At 37.7% G+C, this 24,680-nt stretch overlaps 1 protein-coding gene across 1 annotated transcript in view; it reads right to left on the bottom strand.

The window, feature by feature from the left end:
- PRTG (protogenin) overlaps positions 1-24,680 on the bottom strand; it is an 89,004-nt gene that overhangs the window by 26,510 nt on the left and 37,814 nt on the right. The window contains exons 3-11 of the mRNA XM_062000413.1: positions 22,249-22,393; positions 21,205-21,338; positions 20,762-20,899; positions 19,460-19,618; positions 18,685-18,844; positions 17,809-18,056; positions 13,819-13,983; positions 12,488-12,793; positions 11,105-11,293 (exon numbers count right to left, since the gene is read on the bottom strand). Of these exons, the coding sequence (XP_061856397.1) occupies positions 11,105-11,293; positions 12,488-12,793; positions 13,819-13,983; positions 17,809-18,056; positions 18,685-18,844; positions 19,460-19,618; positions 20,762-20,899; positions 21,205-21,338; positions 22,249-22,393 (1,644 nt within the window). The remainder of the gene's footprint in view (positions 1-11,104; positions 11,294-12,487; positions 12,794-13,818; positions 13,984-17,808; positions 18,057-18,684; positions 18,845-19,459; positions 19,619-20,761; positions 20,900-21,204; positions 21,339-22,248; positions 22,394-24,680) is intronic.

Raw genomic sequence — 24,680 nt, forward strand, 5'->3', positions numbered from 1 at the left:
GATGCCCCGCTGTGGCCAGTTGGTCAGGACACAGCATAGTCACTGTGAGCATGTTTCATCTCACACAGCCTGGTGAAACCATGAGCCTCAAAACTATCCACTCCAAGACCTCCAGTGACAGAAAGGCATTATGAATTAATAAAAGACTTCCCTCAAGGGGGAGCCGTTATCTAACAGACTGAATGCAAAGCTGGGCATCTGGAAATACACTCCTCAGTTCGGTCCCCGATTCCAGAGATATCTATCATACCACACTCAGTTTAAACCATCCGTACCCAAGCAACTCTACAAAAGTGGCATTTCTTTTCCTTGTGTTTCAGGTACTCAGTTTGTAAGATGGGACACTGAATGTTCATCCACTGGTGAAACTCATTGGAATAGTTACAAAGCAGTGGAAGAACACTGCACATGTTACTAGCAGAAATAGCAAAGAAATGTGAAAATACGGCTAACTGGCTAAAGAGGATTTTTGTCACACTGCTGCAGGCAGCATGCTTCAGCTGCCTTGCACAGAGGCACAAAGAACAACACAGGCTCTGAAGTTCCACAGGGAAGACTCTTCCTGGCTTCAACAAGGGGGAAGATGACCCTTCAGAAGCAGATCTTCCAACAGGGAGGCTCAAGTGAAAGAGCGAGATGTAAGTACTGCACAGTCAGCTGAAGTACCCTGGACCTGCAATCTGAATCATTCTTCTGTGCTACAGCCTAACTGTGCTTTGGTGCTTTTCTTCAAGTATATTAGTGAGTTGATTGGAAGCATGAGCTGGCTGTCATTTGTAAAGGAGAGGGATGATTATCACTGCACATGACTAGGCTCTTCCAATCACAGCCCATGTGTACCTGTCTACTCTGCTTGGATAGCACACAAAGACTTCATATAACCAAGCCACCTCTGGGCAAAGTTTTCCAGCGCAAATAACTGGTAGGGAGTGCTACAGCTACAGGTTTTCCAAAGCAAGTGATTGTCACCAAGGCAACAAGGACTGGTGAGAAACTCAGAGAAATTAGACAAAGTGTAGGAGGTAAGAGGTATGCTTCTGATGAAGAAGTGCTGGACTAGACTAAGACAAAGAGGACCAGGAAGCCTGAAGAGATACTGTTTTTCTCCCAACAGTTTCTATATACACATGCAAATACAGATACATAGATACGGAGCTAGGCAACAGGCTGTGAGTACATGCCTCCCTGAGTCTTAAATATACAAAAGAGAAAGTGAGGAATTCATGGGTAAAATGGACACAAGGCATCGTAGTGCAACACCTACCCATCTGTCTCTCTTCCCTCATATACACCATCCTACCGTACTGCTTCCAAACATCTCCAGTTCAAGTGCCTTAAAAAAACCCTGGGATCTGATATACAGATATAGATCTTAGTATATAAGATATTACGTCTCCACCCTTGTCTGAATATACAAATGTGTCAGTTGTACAAAGAGCCACAGCATGCACAACAGGATGCACGCAAGAGGCAGAAAACTCATGTCTTTAACTGATCTACCAAACAGGATCAAGAACATATTTCCCTGTCCCAGCTTCTATAGACATGTGCAGCAACATGGAGTTTTTTTATATAATGATAAACAGCTGGAGTGAGGGTACCATATTCAGCTATAATGGTACAAACACTATGAAAGTGAGTAAAAATGGTGAACTACACTTGTAATGCAAAACTTATTTCTACTAAATGTTTTTCCCAGATGCAACATATCACACAGCAAGAACTGTTTCTTCCAACACAAGATAGGTTTTCCCCACTTCCCACATATCCTCCCTTTATTTGCCACGAAAGTGTGATTCCAGGCAGCTAGAAAACAAAACAAACAACATATTGGCTTTTCCACAATTGCATCTTTTCCCAAAATTTTTAAAAAAAGCTTCTGTTAACAATAATATCTTCATGGCAAATATACAACCAAGGTGTTACTCAAGGCAGGAAAGCTACAGAAAACAGCTTATTTTTAGAAGTGCGTATACTTATCACCAACACAGAACTTGCAAAGAGCCTCTACTATTCCTTTTCCCACACAACTATCACAAGTAGTAACCTGACTCCAAAAAAGTTAATTAAAAAAACCTCAGGAGAAATTAACATTTCAATCACATCATCTATTTGTTGTTTAACAAAGGAAGACTATAATAAGAAAAAGAAGGAAAAAAAATTTAAAATGTAACTAGCCCTGTACAGCAAATGTTTTCCTCTGTCCACTCTGAAGTCTCTTTCATGTGCTAATGGTGGCATTTTTTTAAACTCTTCCCCTTTGACTTACTCAGACCTTTAAGGACCTCACACATCTAATGGTTCCTCACATTCACCAAGAACAATCAAGAGAGGTCTGGGGGTTGACATGCAGTATGATTAATGGACAATGTTGATTTAATTTCCTATAACAGGAGTTTTCTCTAAGCTTTCTCCAAGGAGCAGTTTATTTGCAATCCAGGACTTAAGTATTTTACTAATGAAGTCCAATAAATAGCAAATTAAATAATGCTGTCTCCCAGAGACAAATCCTCTCATTTCAGGAGAAAAATAAAAAAACCCTACAACTATTGTATTTAAAGTTCTGTTTAAATCTATCAACGGTTGTATAGCAGGAATGTACATAGCTGTTGGAGTTTTTTTTGTTTGGCTTGGTTTCTGTTGTTGATTTGTTTAAGAAACTTGAGCAATTATCTGGTCTTTCCTGGCATTTTTAACTGCTTGCTCTTTTTTTTGTCATTTAACAGGGGTACACATTTCACTTAATTTCCACTTCCAAGAAATTAGTCTTTATTAATTGGTCACTTGTACATTATAGCTATTACAATTTATAGTAGTACACATTCATTTCAAAAGTTACTTTGAGGGGTTTTATTTAAAATAATTTACAACTTTCTTGATGTAAGCAGTGATCAATACATCCTTTTCATGAAGCAAATTTTAACCTTTAACAATGAAACACTATTTGCATACATCCTAACTCTTACTCAATCAACATGACACAATTTCCCAACTGAATTCCCACACAGGTTTAGCTTTAAATGGTGGAATTTCTACCCCGAGAATGCAGAGCAGCAGACAGCATTTCCTAAAATATTCTAATCGCTTTCTCACCACTGAAAATTTTACCTTTCAATACTTGGAAGACACTACATTTTGCTTTACTACAGGCTGACAAGTTATCTTGCCAGAAAGAAAAAAAAACAAAACAAAACAAAACATCTCCTCCTCCTATTTCCAAAGCTTTGGAGCACCCTTGATTCCAGTTCTTTGTGTTGTCATACAGTTAGTCCTCAGAGAAGCAATTGTGTTCGACTCAGTTATGGGGACAGTTACTAAAGAGACAGAAAGCCTCTCAAAAACAGGCAATAACCCTCCATGCTACTGTAGAGGGTTCATGGAACATAATCTCTTCTTTTGCCTTAGTAAAGCCTATGTCTTCAGATTTTTACCTTTAAAATTGCTACAAGGCATTGTCTCATGAAACAACGACACTTCTCCCATCCTGACAGCTCCCGCTATCTCTTTAGAGAGTCGGGCTTACTTGATCTTAGCACTCTCTTTTGTTTTTTGAAGTACAGTACATTCATTCTCTATTCTGCACTTTATTCTTGCACTGCCCCCTCACCATGTCCTTCCCCTTTAAAGAGCCTCCAGCTTGGGAAATTAAAGTGAATTACTGCAAAAGTGTTGAAATGAAGATGCCAGAACTATTTTCCCAGATAAATGGCTCCAAACTGGTACAGTTCAAAGAGCATGTTCAAGAAAGTTACATAAAAATATATCAGGCAATCCTTCCAACACATTATCTACCTGTTTCTGAAAGTTCTTAAATGTCTAAGAGAGAAAGAATGCATTTTCTGACCCAAGAATAAATGCTTTGCCTGTAGATAAATTAATAATTTTCCATGAGTTGAAGAGCTTCTTTGAATTAACTCTGCCGTTAATTCAAAGAAAGACCAGAGATTCCGTTTAGTCTGTCATATGTAAAATTTTAATCAACACCACAACCAGTTATGCTGCTAATGCATGTGTTACAGATTTCAGTATTCCTGTGTCTACTGAAGTTATTGGCTAAATCAGCATCCTCCTGTGCGCCTTGATGATATAATTTAAGCTTGACAAATACATTAAACATTAACCAAAGATTTCCATTGCAAATGAACTGTATGGAAATAACATTTACTTTCAAAAAATAAAAACATGGGCAGAAGTAACGGTGATGTGATTTTAAAAAAAGAATTGACAAATACAATTTCTTTAATACAGGTAAACTTAAATGTTGTCAGAAAGAATACATGGTAATGTTTTTAAAGAACAAAAACTGAAGTGAAAATATGTCATTACGATCCAAATCTGCAATATCACACAGTGAAAGAGAAAGAACAACAGAACTACACAGGAAGGAAGGCACAACATTTTTACAGATGAGGCACTCCTCAGCAAATCTGTCCAGAACAAGCTTGTATTTATCTAGGATTCCCACTCAGTCATGTGTGTGTATAAGAGTGCTTAAATAAAGCTGAGCCAAAGACATAGTTGTTGTAATGGATGCCATGCCAATAAGCTCCAACAAAGGGCTACATAGTTAAACACAAGCTTCAGTTTTGCTTAGTAAGAATTCAATTTACAACCTAAGTGATTCGATTTTTCATCTGAACAGAGCAGTGCAGTATTTTTCTTCCATAAAGAAAGTATGAACCAAGTAGGTGAGTCTGTGCATCAGTTTAGTCACCTCATGTCAGTATATTTGTGCTGTGCAACCTCCTGATACTTCCCACTTACTTGTCCTGGTACATATCAAGCTGCACATGGACCAACAAGTAGATAATCAGAAATGCTACACAAGACATGGGGTTGATTCCTTCTCTGCCTTTTTCACCCAACCTAGTTCTTGCACAAGCAAGAATAGTAAATCTGAATCTAAAAGAAGCTCTCTGTGACAATCATATCTAGAGAAATTACTAGCACTGACATACATTTGAAACAAAGCATGATGTGACAGTTTGTAAATTCCAACAAAAAAGAAAAAAACAGAACAAAAACCAGTCTGGTCTCTATTTACACTTACATCCTGTAAAGAGGTAAAAGCTTATCAAAGGAGCATTTGCTTTGATATTTTGCAGGTAAAAAAAGTTACAGGGTAATAAAGCTCCAACCCTTCTCTCTCTTCATCTACAAGGGTTTCTCCCCCCAACTTTTCTAAACCTGGGGCAGGGGGAAAAGTGAAAAAAAAAATGATAAGTAGATATGCCACGTCTGCATTTAGAAGACAGGCTCATTTAGAGTGGTGACAGGTCTGCCTTTCATGATTGTGAAGTAAGGACTGTGTGTCTCTTGTTTACTGACATGTTCTAGAAGTGTGCTATCATACCAGGACTAGGCAAGAGCTTGGGTTTGTTCAGTATGAATATACAGAAACTGACACATCTGCAAAAGAGAAAAAGGCCACAGTTAGCTGAGGAAGAGGTTGCTTTCAAATGTGCCCAGTCTACTTCTGGGTCTTTGGGGTTTATTATTGTGCAACATGACCAATTCCTCCTCCCCTCTCTTAGCAAATCCCTTATGTTTTAGCTGATAAGTAGTAGTAGCAAGCCTGTTTCACACAATCAGGAGAATTGACAGATAAGAGGTTTAGTTTAAGGATGTAATCAGCATGAGTAAACACTAGACTGACCCAGCTGTAAACAGTGGAAATAAATGGTAATATTTGTCCTGGTCACCTACTGAGCTATTAGACACTTCTCACTATGTAGCAATGTAAATGTAATAGCTACAGTACACACAGCATACAGTGCTATCATTTGGTTTTCCAAGCAAGAAAACAGGGCTTTTAGTTGATCTTTTTCAAGAACTAAAATAATTTCTGATTTATTTTTTTAAAACAAGGCTGTAGTTTGTTTAAATCAACATTTCATTAACTGTGAACATCTGGTATAAATACCTCAAGCAGAAATAAAGTATATCTATAATACTGTATTATATTTTACTGAATGCTATTTGAGAATAGTTAAATATGAAATTAAAAACATAATCGAGTGTGGAGGGAGAATATTCATGTTTATTTCACCTAACTTCATGTAACTGTAGGAATGTCTGGATCCTTGAATTTGTATGGGAATCCCAAGCTACATTTCCATAGTAACTTTCAACCAAAAAGCAGTATCAACTCCCACATACACAGTTTTGGAGTTCCTAGAATTTTCAAAGACAAGTACATGAGACTACATTTCAACACCAACAAAATCTGAGATAAAACTGAAATTATGGCCCTAGCTATTAGAAATAACTACATTTACACATGTTATGCTCTTAGAGTATTCCTTTGTAATATTAAAGCACATGCAGTCCTTAATGAGAAAGATGTCATCAAAAGTGTCATTAAGTTTCTAAAATGTGCATTTTCTAGCACATACATTTGCAATATGTTGCAAACAAAACCACTGTCACCCCTGACCGTCATATGAACCACTTTAGGAAACTTTAGCACCGTACAGAATTATTACAAGAGACACTTGAGTGATATGCATCAGGCAGTTTAACTGCAGAAATTTTTTGCATTGACTCTTCATTTACACCTTTATTCAGTTCATACAGACTGTAGAATCACCTTGTCACCTTTGGTGCCCTGGACTAAAGCTTAGCTATAATTACGGTTGTAATGTGGTATAAATAGATCCAAGGGAAATCAAACAACTGAAGGCCAAGTCTCTGGGGGAATGCTAAGTGTAACAGTTAGTTGGCTAATTCTTCAGCACAAGCCTCCTTTTCAAAGGACAGTGTCATGTAGTGTCACAAAATGTATCTTTGTATCACTGTCATTCTTCACTTGGAAATTTTGTCTACATCAAGGAGGGCAGGGAAATGAACTTTTCTGTATTTCCCCTCTCTGCAACTGGAAAGAGGTAGGACATAGAAAAGCTTTTAAGCAGGGAAGTTTTCTGGATTAAGATCAAACTTTTCGGAGTAAATCACACAAATGAGTCTGACAGAATCTAACTATTTTTCCAAAGGAACTAGATTTGGGCAAGAGAAAACGCCACCATGTCATGTAAAACTGAAGTATCAGGAGAAGCAGCAAAGGGTTGTAACGCCCCTGATACCAAACAGCTTAGATGACTCCAGTCAGCATAGAAGAAGCTTTCCTAGAGCTAGCCTGCAGTCTCTCCAAGCCTCAGAGGAACCGACACCTAATTTTTAAAAATTTCTTTTTAAGGCTATACTCCACTTCATGGCCATCAAATCATGTAGCAGTTTCTGCCCAGTCCCCTGGGGAGCTCCTGGGGCTACAGCTCCCAGTGCAGAAAGCCCCACTCTGCAGGCTCTCCTGGGGACGTGCCTTCACCAAGGAAAGGCCAAGGTATGTAGGCTCTCAGGCTCTAGGCATTTTCACCAAAGCTAACCGACCAGTTTTTCCATCCCCTAAGGTGTCTGCCTGAAAACGGTTATTTGCTGTGAAATCATCTTCAATGCAACAGAAAGGAAAGAGCACCTACAGAGCACACATTTCTGCCACAACCTGCTTGCCTCAGGGTTTCGTGTGCATTTAGCAAGACCCTATGTTAGCCTTGACACCCACGTGCAACTTTCTGAAATCCTCACTGCAACTGCCACCACTCAAAGTGGAATAGCTCCCAGACAGCACTATGGAAGAATTCAGAGTGACTTCTTGCTTTCCTTCCTCCCTGCAAGCATAGAGAACATTAACGGCCCAAGAACAGGCTGCATTCCCCCATCACAAGTGGCATTCATTCAATTAATTACTAGCAAAAAGACCTGAAAACTAAAACAGAGTTCAGAGAGGGAGACTTCCAGACAGCTCAAAGAATAGTAATCTTGTGTTACAGCATCAGAATTAATCATGCTTTCTTGATTTTGTTAACCAAGAAGTTGAATTTTATTTTATTCTCCCTAGATATAAGTTCAAGTATGAGATTCTTGTCAGTATTAGAACCTAGTTATGAAGAACTCCTGGTTCCAGTAAACTAGATAAGTTTAAAATGGGTTCTCCTGAGTCACTGCCCTTCCTGTATAGGCTCTACCTTCCTATCAGTCATACAGCTGCAATCACAGGGAGGTGTGACAGGCAAACAATCCAGCTAGCACAGTAGTGAGTACCAGCAACACTGAGGCAGAGATGCATATGCACATGCTTAAAATAATCATAAAAAAAAATTAATTTGAAGATATGTGAAAAGGGAGATGAGCTCCTCTGGATGCTCTCTTTGGTTTAACTTTCAGACTTTTCCAATGTCTCTCCTGTTGCACGGCAAGAAGGTTCCCAAACAAACTCTCCCCCCAACAAAATTCACTTCAACTTCTGAAAACACATATTCTGAAACATTACAGAAACAGAACCTGCACCAGTAGACTTATCAAGTCTCATAATGAAAGACTTACTGTTAAGGAAAACTTTCTAGAGCAGGAGGAAGCAAAGGAGGAATTAAAAATAGAGGCAAAAATGCATGGTATGCACCCAAGAGTCTGCTCCTGTGGCAAATTCAAGTAATAATGGAACTTTACACTGGACTAGGAAATAGCCTGCTATTGAAAAATAAATGCCAAGACCTTTAACACAAACAAATGTCTATGTGAAACTGTGGATATTTATTTTGAGAATGGTAGCTCTGACTGATCAGATCATCTAATTCTATTTACATGGTGACTATCACACTAAACAATCCAGTTTAAAAATACACAAAAGTAACTGGGTAGACCTACACTGGAGTAAGAGAGGTCACTTGTCAAAAACAAGGTAGGAACCAATAACATATTAAAACATACAGCATAATAGTCATATTGCTATTATTTCACATTCAGTCCTTGTAACCTGTTTTACACTAGCATTGCTGATTCTGCTTTACCTACCACATTTGTCCTTCCATCAAGAGTACTGTAGACATTTGTAAATCATTTACAGTAGTTATACCAATGCTATCAACAATCAGTGCAATCAACAGTACTTGTAATATCAATGCTCATGTTCTCTTTGATTAGACAAAATGATGAATTCTGATTTTGTAATACACTTCAATTACCACAAAGTATGTGAATTGTCTTCTTTAACTTACACAGATTTTGTACAATTTGCAGCTGTACCAACATCTGCTGAAAGTTCCATGGAAAGATGTACTGACATGCTCTAAAGGCCACTAGAAGTCTATATGCAGTTTATTAACTATGCAAGGGAATGGTCAAGCAGCCTTAGGTCATGACAAACTAAGACATGAAGAAGGAATGCTTGGAAACCAGATAACTTCAGTGGCCACTGAAGTCAGACAGGCACTGTCACTATGAGAAGTCTGTGTGAACTGTTGTTTCCAAGCTTCATCATGACCTAATCAAATTGCCTGTGTCAAGTGAATCTTTTGTAGCTGTGGCAACAAATGCCTTTTTTTGTAAATGCTACAAAGCAAACAAAAATAAGAAATCAGCAAATAAAGTTACATAAAAGAACTTTCAGTATTTGATATGCACTTCAAATAACTCAACATATCCCACTAAAAGTAAAGAAAGATTACTTCTACTGAAGTTATTTGAAAAAAAAACCACTGTTCAGTGGGTCTGACCTATGACAGCATAAATTACACATATGTGAAATATATAAATGATGACAATCAGATTATACGGGAAGTATTATGCTTTGGTCTCCATATATAGACACGTATAGTTATGAAAGAAATAAACACTGAACGCATCACATGCACCATGACTGAATGTTAACAAAAGCACATGAATTCTTCCATGCCCAGTTCTTGTAATTCCTATAACAATGTGACCATGTGAAAGGTGTCATTCCCCAAACTGACATGGCTTTTGTTTTCTCCTCTGTCTACATGCTTAGCGGAAAGAAAAATCTAGTAAAAACACACAGATAATTCACATTCTAATATAATTCTGTAAAATTATATTTTAATCTGAGGGGGATTAGTGTACTGTGAAAAGCCATATGATGTGGATCACATGGTTAGTAAATTTGTGTGTGTGTGAAATTACTGCTTTGTAACTACATAATGAGAAGACAAAAAAAAGGGTGCATTTATGTCCTAGGACACACAGATACCACATCTTTTCAATGCACTGCTCTTTTGTCTCACAGCTCTGTTAAACAGTCAGCTGCTGCCAGATGCTCTGACTAGAAATGGTCACAGATGGTCAGTTGTTCACTTAACAGACCAGAATGCTCTCCTGAAATCTCCACTAAAATAGTATCTCAACTGTATGCAGCAGATGAGAATATCTGAGCATAGTCAAGAGGCCATTTGACCTAGTTAAGGCTGTAGGTCAATTTTGATAATTTAGTCAAGATTAATTCTCCATACTACTCTTAAGTAAACTATCTCAACACACTTCAAACATTGTCAAGACCTGTACTACTTTTGCTGATTACATAATAGATCACACCTTTTTATGAAAGAAACTCTCAACTATATATGCAAACAGAGCACCTTCCACTTAGGGATGATACCAATGCATCTGTATTATACACATCATAAGAGCTACAGGGAGAAAGAGAGTCAGGCAATCAGTGGAAGGACTCCAGTGGTACTCAGCAAGATCTGTGCCTTAATCTTTGTGCTCAATCCTGCAAATATTTACCAGAAATCCTTAAAAATATTAACAGGATAACAACAGGCACAACTTGCTACTATAGTGAGCATGCAGTGCTTGTTGTGCAGTATGGCTGCAACACAGTCTACAAGTAACAGAGAAAAAAGCTAGAAATACCAGAGAAAAAATCTTTGTTATTTTGTGTTATCTTTCAGTTACTAGATCAGACAGAAATATACAAAAGATGGGGAAAAAGTATTAAAATGAATATTAAAAAGAAATGACAATTAGTAGCAGCATTTATTAACTCTAAGTTCTGTATCTTGTGATAGCTGGGTAACTTTCCAACTTACACAAGATTTATAAGATCTGGTTATCTAAGTGCTGTGCAATATGTATTTTGGGAGAGGATTATTCCACCAGCAGCATAACTAAAGCTTGCAAATCTTATTGCTGGAAAAACAGACGGCCAAACCTAACATTGTAGACTTATATGTCTAATGATTTAATCTCTCTAGCATGTCTTTTGACTTCCTGTCTTCTGAAACAGTTAAGAAATAATTGATATACTCACCTAAACCACTGACAGTATACTCAAGATCACTGGCATCCAATAGAATTGGTCCATTCTCTTGTTGGCCTTCTTCCTTGTAATACAGCTTGTACCCTTGAACAGTTGCTGTGTCCTCAGAGTCCTGCTGCCACTGTACCATAATGGTTGTACAGTTCATTGGCTCCAAATGCAGCTCAGGAGACTTTGGTGCTTGTTTTAGAGAAATAAATATTCTTATATTCTAGAACAATTCTTTTTTCACACAAAAATCTGGATGCCCATCAGTCCAAAGTTCACTCAAGAACTTCATTCTAGCTCATCTGTGTACTCACATAACTCTGTTATGATGTCTGCGTCCCTATATGCTAACCTAACGACACAATTTAGGAGAAATCATAGAATAATAGTCTCCCAACAGAAACAATTTTTTAATTCTACATCATAATAAATACATTAATAAAATAAATTTATAAGGCAGTTGTTTTTTTAAAAAAAACAAACAACACTCCAAAGATAGTTATAAAATTGCATCCCATTTTGAAGTGAGTCAGAACAAATGCAATTAACAACAACACACTTCATCAAGTGCTATAGTAGTCAAAACTCAATGAAATCCAAAGTGGATGGATGTGGACTACAGCTAAGAAATAAAGGTACAAAGTAAAATCTACATCTTTTTTCAAGCTACTCATGAATAGCTGAATGCACTTCTGCATGCCATTAGTAAATAATAATGTAATTCAAAACTCAAATATAACAACTTAAATTAGACTTCAAATGTCAAGTCAACTTGTACGTTCAAAACATATGCACATTTTGTTTGTAATACAGACATATATACATCAACCCAGATCCTTTAAATACCTGCACAAACTGCTAATGCAAAATGTCTCAATTTGAAGAAAGATATTTTATACTGAATAAGCAATCAGATTTGGGCTTGTTGGACTTTTAGTCAAATTATATAGAAGAGCAGAAAACTGTGTTATGATTAGAAAAGAGTCTACAAGCTAAAACATTTCTGCAGCTCACAAAGTTTCCTGCCACCATGTCAAGTATGTGAACATCAACATGTGGAAACGATCAAAGATTGACACCAAAATAATCTGCTTTTCCTTCTTCTGTCACATATAAGGCCTTTCATAAGACTAATTAGTTCCTCTCCAACTTTTGATCCTGAAATTATGTATTAACTGCATTTAACTTATTAAAGGAATCGGAAGGTTTTGTAGATTATGCACAGAATTATGGTTAGAACATTACTTTCTTGACCACTAGAACAAGAATATGTAAGAAGAAAACCTATTTCACATCTTTGCACTACCTGTCAGAAAAAAAATGTAGCCTTCAGATGAAGCCTGCAATTAACCCCATCTCTAGGCTCCTGGTAACATTAAGAATTACCTTTCACACTTGTAGCTTTGGGAGTCCGGTGGGAAGTCCACAGAGATGCCTCTCCCCAGCCAATCCTTGTTGCAGCAGTGATACGAACCAAGTACACACTGTCAGGCCTCAGGCCTTCAAGGAGATACTCGTCCGAAGTCCCTGGAAGCTCCAAAACTTGGATTTTGGTCTCTGTGCTGAGGCGGAAAGATAGACGGTACAGGACCACCTGACCTCTCCTGTATTTGGCAGGAATTGGCAGCCAAGAAATGAGAATATCTGTAGGACTTCTGCTCGTCAAACTAATTTCAGGAGCTCTCAAGGGAACTAAAAAGGAAAAGACAAAGCTTTTGAGCTCAGGGAAAAGAGAGATGGAAAATTCTTGTCTGACACTTTAGCCTACGAAGAGGTGCCAGCAATGTAAAATAATCCAAGAAGCTTTGTAGATTAATGTTTATTTTAAGGATAACTTTACACTGCTCATACTTCTCACCTTCTGCATGCTGTATAGCCCTAGCAAGTTCCTTTCTGCAAGGTCCAGCAGTAATGAAAGCCAATCAGCACATTACTGTTCTGACAAACTGACTGTCAAGGTTAGATGCAGCAGCTTAAACTGGGAGCCTAGACAACAACCTGTACTGCTGGAGACTCAGTGCATGTTTTCTTCTGCCAATCATGCAATGAGGGTAGTAATTCCTGGCAAAGATACAAGCAGACGACTGGAACTGGCAATGTTCCACACTGCCAAAGCTTCAACTTCTCAGAATTTATTAATCAGCTCTAATGATCTATAGTAAGCAGTTTGTTGTTGCCATGATTTTCAGATTACTTAAATCACTGCACAGAAACAGTCAGTAGGGTCTTTTACAAAAGTGTGACTCTACTAACAAGCACATAGACAAAAGCAAACAAACAAAAAAAAAGTGGGAGTTTTTTGATACAGCAATTTTTTATTCCAATTTTTCATCCACAATCTGCAAAAGATGCAGTGGATATGCAGTTCGATTGACGTTTCAGATGCCCAAGAGGGCCACAGAGACAAAATCCTAGGCTATCATCAAATTCTAAACACTGAGGGAATGCTCAATGATTTAGAATAGTTATTTACATGACTTACTTAAATGTTTTTCAGCATAGAAACAGGTATCATGTAATATACAACACTGCCCTGTCAGAATGTTAGTTTATTCTTGTTCCTTTCATCAGCTGGCTCAGTCTTACATTGTACACACCCAGAAGTCTCACTGATGTCAATGGAAATTTGAGATCCTGGAGATCTCTTTGCACTGGACAGCACATTTCTATCCAGTATAAATGAAAATGTTCACCTAAACCAGTAACATTTGTCTTACCATCTTCAAGGGTGTGCTGAGTCACATGATCTGACATCTGACTGGCTCCCAGAGGCATATAAGCTACAATATAGAAAGTGTAGTTGCTGGCTGGTTCCAAGTCATCAATAATGTAATGGGTTGTATCATTTCCAATGACCACTTGGTACTCTTCATTATTTAAACCTGGTGTAAAACAAGGGGTTAGACAAACAAAAATTCATGACAATCCCTAAAAAAAATCACATATTCTTCCCCAGCCTACCTCTATTTTTTCAACCCTAAGTAAACAGCTTAGTAAAAGCATTTATACACAGGAGTAACTGTGTCTTGCTGTGGTGTAGATTATGGTGTTCCAGGATTTTCCTGAATTAGAGATGCTGAATGCAATTCTAAACCCTATTTAGAATTAGTCACAACAAATTGTGGCCAATGTACAGTAACACAACAGACAAGCACTAATAGCCTTATCATTCATAGCAAGCTTCTAAATCTATTTGTTTAGAGTCAGAGAGGTTTTTTCAAAACCTATTTACAGAGCCTTTCTATAGCAGACTGCAAGGAATGTGAGGGCTCCACTCCATCAAAAACAAAACAAACACCCCCCCAAAAAAAGAAGAAACAAACAGAAAGAATTTATTCAGCAAAAGGATTTAGCCCCACAAATTCTATTACATTTGATTGACACGCTTTTTTCTTTAATTTGGAGAAAGGTCAATAAGAACAGAACAGAATGGCTTCAGAAATGTTTGTCTCCTTATTGAGTTGTTAAAAAAAAAAAAAATCTCAACAATTCATATTAAAATATGCATAGCAATGTGTGCAGTAGTCCCTGTCTTTGTTGGGCTTTATCCCTATAGAGGAAGGCTATAAAGTGGAATAAGTGTGGTGAAAAGATGCTGTGTTAACGAACAATTCACACCAAGTGCATGTCAACTTAATCAAAACTCTGTAAGAACCATCTCCTCCTCTTCACAACTGAATTTATAAACAAAACGAAAGGCAAATTCCACCATTAAGTTTTCCCACATTTATGAATTAACTTGATAGCATTTTAATTAGACAAGATTACAAGCATCTCACAACAGACTAGTTAATGGCTTGTTAATTAGGAATTGCAAGGCACGATTTCTGACCTGCTAAACAAGATCCTTGAGCTCAGATTAAAAGGACTTGTTCTCTCATTGAATGGATTGCTAGGCCTCATGCAGAGGCCCTAATGAAACAGCCATAATAGAGAACAAGGCTTGCCTTCCACCACAATCAGTGTCCCCTTTGTGCCTTTTCTAAATCACTAACAAGGAATTAACACACTCCAACATGCACGCTCATCAGACCCTTATTCCTCTTGCTACTCTGACCCCAATTTCAATGTAAAATATTCTGCTTAAAGAAACAAAAAACCAAAAACACAAAACCCCCACCTGTTAGTTTCTTCAACTAACTTGATTAAAACACTAACAACTTTTTTTTTTTTAATGGGGAAGAGGATCGAGGATCTGAACCTGTTTTTACAGTGGAAGCTTCAGAACACTCAAATTGTGAAATTAAACAATGAGTGACAGTATCTTTTGTATTCAAACACCTACCACATTGAGAACTCGACAGAAAAAAACACTACAAAACTGCATTTGATTAGTGTATTATCAAGTTTTCCTTTCTGTTTAGAGTTGATGGAATGATAAGCAACTTAGGAGACTTGGCAAGCACTGTTTGATGAAATGTACTTCCCTCACACTGATAAATGTGGTTCCTAACTAAAACAAGAGAGCAATATATGAACATAAATGTATAAAGTATAAAAAGTTACATGAGAAGTTTTAAGCAAGTAAGATATACTCTAGCTAAGTCAGATACATGTGAGATAAACTTATCTTCATTAGGTTCTGAAACAGCATGTGAGGGTGGACTGAGGAAAGACAGGCTGAAAAGAATAATGAAAGCAATAGGTTCCTACAAAGTATTTACACTGATACATAATTATCCAGAATTCTTATAAAGTTAGGTGTTGACAATGTCAACGGTGTATGTTTAGGTCCTCTATGGCCTCCTACGGAGTGAATGTCATCAAAAGATTTTCCTTCATATTTAATTTGTATTTCTTTAAATATAGTTACTTCTAAATTTACACTAGAAAGATGGCTGATGTGATACTTTCTCACAAAGGCATTTTCTGGGTTTTTAATACTTCCTCTGATATGTGGGAAACCTCCTCAGAAAGGTTTACAGACTATCACTTAGAAAGCAATTATTTGTACAGAAGTGCAGTTCACTAGCTTTTGAAGTTCAACATTTTTTTGATAAAACAAGAGAAGATGGTTTTATGTTTCTGATGCAGATTTTCTAGTAGTACCCAATAATGTTGCCAAAGGAAAAAAATGCATGCAGATAACCTACATTTTGATTCCCACCACTGTAATTACTTTTCTTAACACAGCCCTATCTACTCGCCCTGTGTGGATTTTTTTTACTGCACAATAGCATTATATTAAATAAATATCACAAGGCAGTCTGGAAAGATGAAAAAGTGGGTTTTGGAGAAAGTAAGTTCATACAAATCAGAGTTTTTTGGTTGCTCGCTGGCTTATGTTTTAAATTTGTTTGGTTTTTTTCAAAACCAAGACAAGCTACAATTTCATTTCACGGATGGAAACTCTGGATAAGCAAGCAAATAAAGCAGAGACTGCAATACTATTTTGCAGAAAACACATTTCAAAAGATACCACCTTTTACTACTATGAACAAATACACACTTGCCTAAGGGCAGTTTTCTTTGAAGTTACCCATCTTTGCTTTCTACACTGGCACAAGACATAAAATTACCCAGATAACGTATCTAGTGTGACTTTATCCATGTTAGCTTTAAGAGAGAGGGTTGTGAGCACAATACTTCAGTGACTGACAGCATAGGGGGTAATTTCCTGCACCTCTTGTCCTCATTATCTTTTAAAACTCTTTCCTTCCTTCCTTCAGAAAAAGTTTTCTTGCGTCCTGAAATATCTTACTTGCAAAAGCAAAGGCAGCTATTCCTGCATCAGTATTAGAGTAATTAAGCTGTCCTTCCTGTCCTCTGCTTAGCAGATGGCAGACTGGTATTCCACACAGAGCTGAGCATCTGCAGTCCTGTCCTTGAATAAACCACTTACTGAATAGAAATGGAAAAAGAAATCACTCCAAGAAAACAGAGCTGCATCACAGCTTAGTTTAAGCCCCACACCTAACAAATTTTCAAGTCATTTGGCAATCACTCTTCCCACTTCTGAAAAATGCCTGTTTTCTACCACTTTAAAGATTACCTTAAGGCAATTACATAATACTACAAAAATGTCTTATTTTCACTCCAGCTATCCATTCCCTTTCATATTGGAATTCATATATCATTTCAGAGAGTAGGATAAATCATTCATTGCTATTTCAGCATATTTTAGAATCTTTTCTTGAGTATATTTTTCTCATCATAGGAGATCAAGGGGTGAAGGATTTTATGATTGAGCCAATACTCATTCTAAGAGAAGATAGTTAAGCCAATAAAGTATAAGTTATTCTACTCCAAAACACATGAAAGCCAGTAAAGCCATAAGAATCTGGGGATTCTCCCCTGAAAAGTTCAACTCTGTAAGCCTCTAGGATTCAGTTGTATGCTCTGTCCTACCCTGCCAAGGATATACACAGAACAGAGGAGGCAGAAGCTCCTGCTGAGGACTGAGGGAAAACCCAGATAGCATTATGGAGGCCCTAGGTTTTCAAGTCCTTTCCTAATTTCAAAATCTACTCACTGGAGTGATGAGACAAAGGTGAGACAGACGAACACTCAGTCTCACAAATGAGATGACGTGGCAAAAGCATTTTCCCTTAAGCATGCCTGCTAACTACAATATTTATTCATTTACATGCTGGGATGCTCTGATGCAGCCCTGGTTAAGAACCATTCAAATCTCACAGTTTTTGCAGGGACACTCAAATTGTTACCACATGCAAGTAGTTAAACAGGATATAAATCAAACTGCTTACCTTCTGCTTTCATATAATGCACAGAGTATGCAATCACTTTGTCTGAATTATACAGTGGCCTCTCCCATGCTAGGAGGATTGCTGAGCTTGACATCGTTTCAGCATGTACATTGTAAGGTGCACTGGGTCTGTCTTCCGACATAACTACAGTAAGTCTGGCCCTGGAGAGAATAGATCCCTGGCTATTCTCAGCCATGCATTGATAAATGGCATCGTCTTCAGGAATGATCTGGTTAATCACCAATTTACTGAATCCAAAAGGAAGAAAAAGCAATGAGAAAACGTCACATCTTGGATAAACTCAGCTCTGCATAATGCAACAATAGTTATGTTTGCCTCTGCTTCATAAGTTTAGTATAATTGAGATAGATGTCACAAACTCTTCTATTAGAAATGGATGTGCTACTGTGAAATTCAGCAATCTGAAGTGCTCCTCAAAACCTGTCATGTTTACATTCATGTCTGCAAAGCCAGGCACTCTGAAAACAAACCCGTAAACCTATTCCCTGCCTGCAAAAAGAACCTTAGGGTTGTCACTTCTTAACCAGTCTTTAATATGGGCCGTTCACTCTACAGTAGTAGTGAAATGGAGCCTCAAACAACTAGTGAGATTCTGGTCTCTGCTACGGTACTGTAAATCTAGAGCAACTATGTGATGAAACTCTTCATTTCCACCCCAGGTAAGGCAGTGATCACAAAAGCTTTGCTGAAGATTCTAAGTATTGACTAATCTGCATTCCTTCTGCATCCATAACTCCATTTAATCTCCAATTTCATGTTTACTTGAGTTATATCTTGGCTATACTTAGCTACTAGAATTTCATCATTTGGTAACACATCACTAGCACAGCTGTCACACGGCAATTGTAATCTTACCTGTTGTACATTTTTATTCTACCATTGGAGTGTATTCTCCTTCCATTTTTTAACCATGAAATTTTGGGGGCAGGATTTCCTTCTGCCTGACAAGCAAAACGAGCAGTACCAGCTCTAGGCCTTGTTAAACTTTCCGGCCATTCCACAAATGAAGGTGGAGCTACAGATAGATAACAAGGGAAAACAAAAAACCAAAAACAAACAAAATAAGCCTCCACAAATCCAAGGACAGTCAGAATAATAATGAATTTTACACACAGAGATCTCTCTCCTCAGGCCATTCAAATACGCATATGTCTACTCATTAAGAACAGTTCATGTAAATAAATTAGCATGCTTTTCTAAAGATACCTGCTATCTGCACAGATAGCAACATTTCTAACCATTTTTATTCATGCATTTATGAATAGAAACAAATCAATCTGAGTCTATGACATACTGCTCAAAAAGCATACATATATATTCTATATTTCTACTTTCATTATGGAATTCTTTTTTGTGTTGAAAGTCTGTCTTCCCAGAGCAAACATTGCACATGGGTATCTCATAAATGCAAATGAACTGCTAGTTTAGAACTCAGTCGCTGAGTATCTGACATTTCTCATCTAAGTCAACATACAGAAGAAAGCAGCCACAATTCTGTGATCTGTTTTATCTCTGTAGTCTCCCTAAAGCCCTTGGTGCACTGTGAGATAAAAATTCAGCCCAGTACATAGCACAACTCCAAATAGATACAAGATACTAGAAGATGCTGTGGAAGTCAAAGCAGGCTCACCCAGCACAGTGAGAGTCGCCATTGCTACCGTAAAGTTTCGTGTGCCTGGAATAGTGGCTCGACAGACATATATGCCTGCATGCTGCACCTTTACGTCAGAGATCATGAGGTTCCCATTTCCAAGGACACGAGTATTGAAGACATCAATGGACTTATGGTCTATTAGAGAGAGTGGGAGAAGTCTGGTTACAAGACTGTTCATTGTATCTAAATAACTTATCTAAACAGGGTTGTCTAGGCACTAATGGCATGGATTAGAGTTTGCAAATCAAAAGATGCAAAGGGATGTCGTAGATGAGCTTTCAGAAGTTTCCATTTTGCAATTGCTTTGCTCTTTAGTTATCTGATGATTCAGATGGCTGGGTTTCATCACTTGCCATGTGATTTATATGAAATTCACCATCATAGCTAAAAACCTGATGCCATTTTCCCCAATCACCCTCCCCAAATGCCTTGCTCTGTGATTCAACATCCACATCATCTTTACAAATAGGGATCATTTGTCTCCTCCTGAATTATGCTGGGGATGAGTACATTTGATTGCCATATATTTTCTCCTATTTTCACAGCAAATGCTCTATGACTGTTAGGTAAGGGTTTTTTCTTATTTTTCTATAAGAGCCACTGAATCAACCAGCAAATATGTGTTTAATTCTCTTACTTTCAGAAATGAAAACACAAGAAAAAATTCATTATTTGTTTCTACAGGTGCATCCTGACTTTTACATTTAGGCCCATGTCACAATAAAAACAGAGGCAGTTTCCAAAGAAAAATGTGATACACTGATGAATGTTATTATTCTTATTTCATTCCCTCTCTTTCCCTCTTCCATGCAGACTACCCAGGGCTTGACTATAACTATAGTCCAAATAGCCCATTAATACAAGGTACAAATCACATTCACATAATGCTTCTAAGAAGAGGGGGAGAAACATTTACAGGATTGTTTCATCAGAAGCAACCACCCCAACCTGCCCTAACTCATCATTGACTCTGCTCCAAGTCAGAGATCTTCAAAGGTGACCACTCTGCCCAGCACTTTGGCCACACTGCACTGGGAACAGTGTGGGACTGACAACAGAAGCAGGGAGTCCAAAGCCTCAGAAAAATGCCAGGGTTTCTTAACAGCAGGATGGAAGTATGAAACTAAAAGTACTTCACTTATCATAACTACCCTAACCTACTAATCATTACCGACTACATGAAGCCTCAGACAGTAACTTAATTGCTGAAATCCTTTTTTTCCAGTTTCACTTCCTCTCCTTGGGCTGAAGGCCGTAAGCTGTAATTTTAAGACCTACCTAACCGGCTCCATGAGATGATTGGCTTTGGGTTCCCCGTGGCTACACACTCCAGTATGACAGTTTGATGAACAGATGCTGTAATATTTTGAGGACCAGCTATTATAGATGGTTTATGAAAAGGCTTCAAATCTGAGGCTTTGGAAGGAAAAAAAATAATTAAAATCAAAGAAAGCAAGAATAATCAAAGAAAAAAATCAATTAAATATAAAATAAAATATTAAGTTTTTAAGGATGCTTAAAATTAAATTTACATGAAAGCCTTATTTCAGTAAATGTGGAAACTTCCACTGAGTAACATTTTAGCCACAACATACAAGCAAGCAAAATTCTTACTTGGGCAAGTGGGCGAGAGGACAATTACAGCTCTTGAGCATATGTGGTTCTGATATGATGTAAAAAAGAAAATAATGCCATTGAAAAACATCTCAAACGGTGAGTACCTGCAACAACACTCAGCACTGCCTCAGTGCTTTTACGTCTATTGGCTATCGTTGTGGCAACACATCGATAATTCCCAGCATCCTTCAGCTCAACACCATAGATTTGAAGAACTCCTGTAGGTAGAGCAGTTATCCTGTCATAGAAACAAAAAAAAAGAAATGTAGATAAATGTTCAGCCAGTGAACACCAACATGGAATTAACTTCTACATTTGCAAACAGCCATTGCTACACTGACCCAGGAACAGCAGCCTGGAGACTCAAAAACATTCTCAATACATGACTCACTTTCCCTCATTTCTGAACTACAGGCGAAATTCTGCCCAGCAACACAATGAGAGCAGAGGAATTTACTTTCAACAAGCAGATGTCTTGCCCTCAGAAGCAACTATCCCAACTTTCTTCAGACAACTACTATGTTCATACTATGCAGACTGGCTGACTGTTGTCATCAACTGGCAAAACCAGAAATCCACCTATGCTTTCAATTTTTATGTTCCTCTTTTGATCTTCCTTTGCATGCTACGTACCTTAGAAATGTTCAATGTAAGTCACATATCAAGAAGGATGAGAGTAGGTTCAGTGAAAACAATATGTACAGGGAAAGAATCTAGCAGGGAGGAGGCTATAGGCTTCAAGGTAATGAATTCAAGAGAAATCCCCTTGTGCAGAATTTCCCTGTACATACAACTTTTTATTGTCCCTCTAAAACCCAGGTTCAGCATCGATTCTTCCAAAAAAGCAATCCTGCTAGTTCAAACCACTCCCACAGCCAAAGTCCACCTGCATACAAGTACATACCAGTAACAATTCATAGGTCAATGATTACTGTGTAGACAATAGCAGGTGACTCTGGTCTGCACTCATAACATCTATTTTAAATTCATTAACAACATCACTGTTACTAGCTATTTTAGCAGTTGACATAGAACCTTTCTTTATGTAACGGCATTGGCATCACGAGTATTCAGTTTTCCTGAATACTCACGAGCTCAAAATTCCACAGAAAATATATGACGCTCTAAAATGTTGTAACTTCATGTACCTGTCCATGACTAAAGGTAAAGTTGTTCGATTCACTTCCCATGTCACAGTGGCAGGAGGGTTTGCTGTTACTTTACAGGCAAATCGAGCTACTCCACCTTCTTGGACCTCAGTTGAAAGTGGCTGGACTTCAAATGCAGAAATGGCTAAAAATAAGAGAACATTAAATTTAAAGGAAGAGTTCCTGGCTAAACAAAACTCCAGATCATACATCAACTTGCAAAAATATGCAGAAATACTTCAAATAGTCCTTTTTTTCTACATGTAAAGAAAGATATGTCTAATCACCTTGTCAACTTCGCTCAATAGCATGGTTTCATTAGTTGAAGGTTTACTAAAAATAACTTTGCTTTAACCTAATTTGGTAAAAAAAATGTTTCAATTAAAATGGAAATGACACTCTCAAATAGAATTAAGCATACAAATTGACTGGCATGCAGCTGGAAAGCATATCAATTATTAAACTAATGAAATTCATATCAACTGGCCACCTTACACTTGAAAAAAACAAAACTGACTGCAACAGAAAATTTCTAAAACATTTGGTTCCTGATGGTTGTAAAGTACTAGAATCCTTTAATAATACTAACTTTAGTAAAAGCGAATCTAACTCAAAAAAAGATCTCAAAATAAGTTTAATCATGTAAGAATACTTTCATCCCAGCAGCCTGAGTGGTCACCAAGCAGATGGCTGACGCAGAGAGCATCAATATAATTTTGAGCATTTACAGCTTAAGGAGTTGACAAAATTAAGCCCATTGAAGTGGCAGATCAATAAATACCTTCCAGCTAACAAACACCTAAGAAATTGATCAGTAGTTGGATTTCTTTGTTCAGAAAATTATAGCTAAAGGGAAAGGAATACAAACCCCTTTAATTAATTGCTTATTCACTGCTACTTACAACATAATTAACAGAAAACATAACTCCTCAGGGGCAACTCCTTTTGGATAACTTGCAACACAAATAACTCTGTACACATCTCCACCCCCTGTAACTGCAGAAGGAACAACCTCTGTGTGAACTCAATGGTACTGATTTAGTTTTTAAAAAAAGATTAGATTTCAAATAAATTTCTAGTCTTGTATAAATTATACAGAAACATTAATTCAATACATAAATCAATATTAGTAAACTACTCGTGCCTTAACATTCAAGTTTTGCATTGAAAAAAACATTCCTCTGTTTTATTTGTTTATTAATTGAAATGTTTGTTCATCCTATTTAACATGTTCTTAATAATGTCCTTTTGCATAGAGGACACCTACAGTACTGATGCACACCAAGCAGTCTAACTAATGCTCCTCCCCCCCATCATCTTAATACTACCGCATAGCATCAACAGATTAATATCAGAGTGTGAAGGAAATGTGACATCACTTTATTGTTTCCCTCCCCACACACAAACTAACTCCTAAAAGAGGCCCAACTACGTAACTTAAAGACTCTTGTAGTTGAATCAGCACTGCAGAAATGAGTGTTCCTAATGATAACAGCAGAATTAAAGTGATGCAGCTTTGTGAATAGACCCCTAAAGAATGTGATTAACATGACAACCAAAACGCCTTGTACAGCAAAATCATCTGAAGGCAGTCACAAAATACAAACACCATGGCCATTGGAAACAAAGTCTTGCACCTCAACTGTGATCCAGACTCCCAGGATTTAAAGCCTGTTGGTGACAGGGGCAAAAACAGTTCCATCCTTAAACAGATTTTCCTTTAATTGCTAAGGAATCAGAAGAGGAAAAAACCAGAGACTTAATGGTTCTTTGCCTACCCACAGAGCTTCAGCTTCAGAGAACAGAAATACTCATTGCACAGACATCAGTTTGTTCCTATAACTCTAAACTGTCTGGATTTGCTTTCTGCTGAATTTGATGCAGTCCAACTCTCCTGTAGTTTTCCACCACAGAAGAGAGAGAGGCAAAAGAAAAAGAAAGAAAAAAAAGCACGTGTCTTTACTTTCTCCTTTATCCATTCTAACTCTTCCCTACACAGGTAACATATTTGTCAAGTACTGTTCTTAACAGATTTTCTAACAGAAAACCTAGTGCTTTGCATAGAATCATAGAATGGTAGGGGTTGGAAGGAACCTTTAGAGATCATCTAGTCCAACCCCCCTGCAGAAGCAGGTTCACCTAGATCAAGTCACACAGGAACACGTTCAGGCGGGTCTTAAAGACCTCCAAGGAAGGAGACTCCACAACCCCTCTGGGCAGCCTGTCCCACTGCTCCATCACCCTCACAGTAAAATAGCTTTTTCTTCTGTTTAAATGGAACTTTTTGTGGTCCAGCTTCATCCCATTACCCCTTGTCCTGTTGCTAGCTACAATAGAAAAGAGGGATGTCCCAACCTACTGACATCCACCATTTAGATATTTGTAAATATTAATAAGATGTCCCCTCAGTCTCCTCTTTTCTATACTAAACA

Source organism: Colius striatus, chromosome 7 (assembly GCF_028858725.1).
Source record: "Colius striatus isolate bColStr4 chromosome 7, bColStr4.1.hap1, whole genome shotgun sequence".
In the NCBI taxonomy this organism is placed as follows: domain Eukaryota; kingdom Metazoa; phylum Chordata; class Aves; order Coliiformes; family Coliidae; genus Colius; species Colius striatus.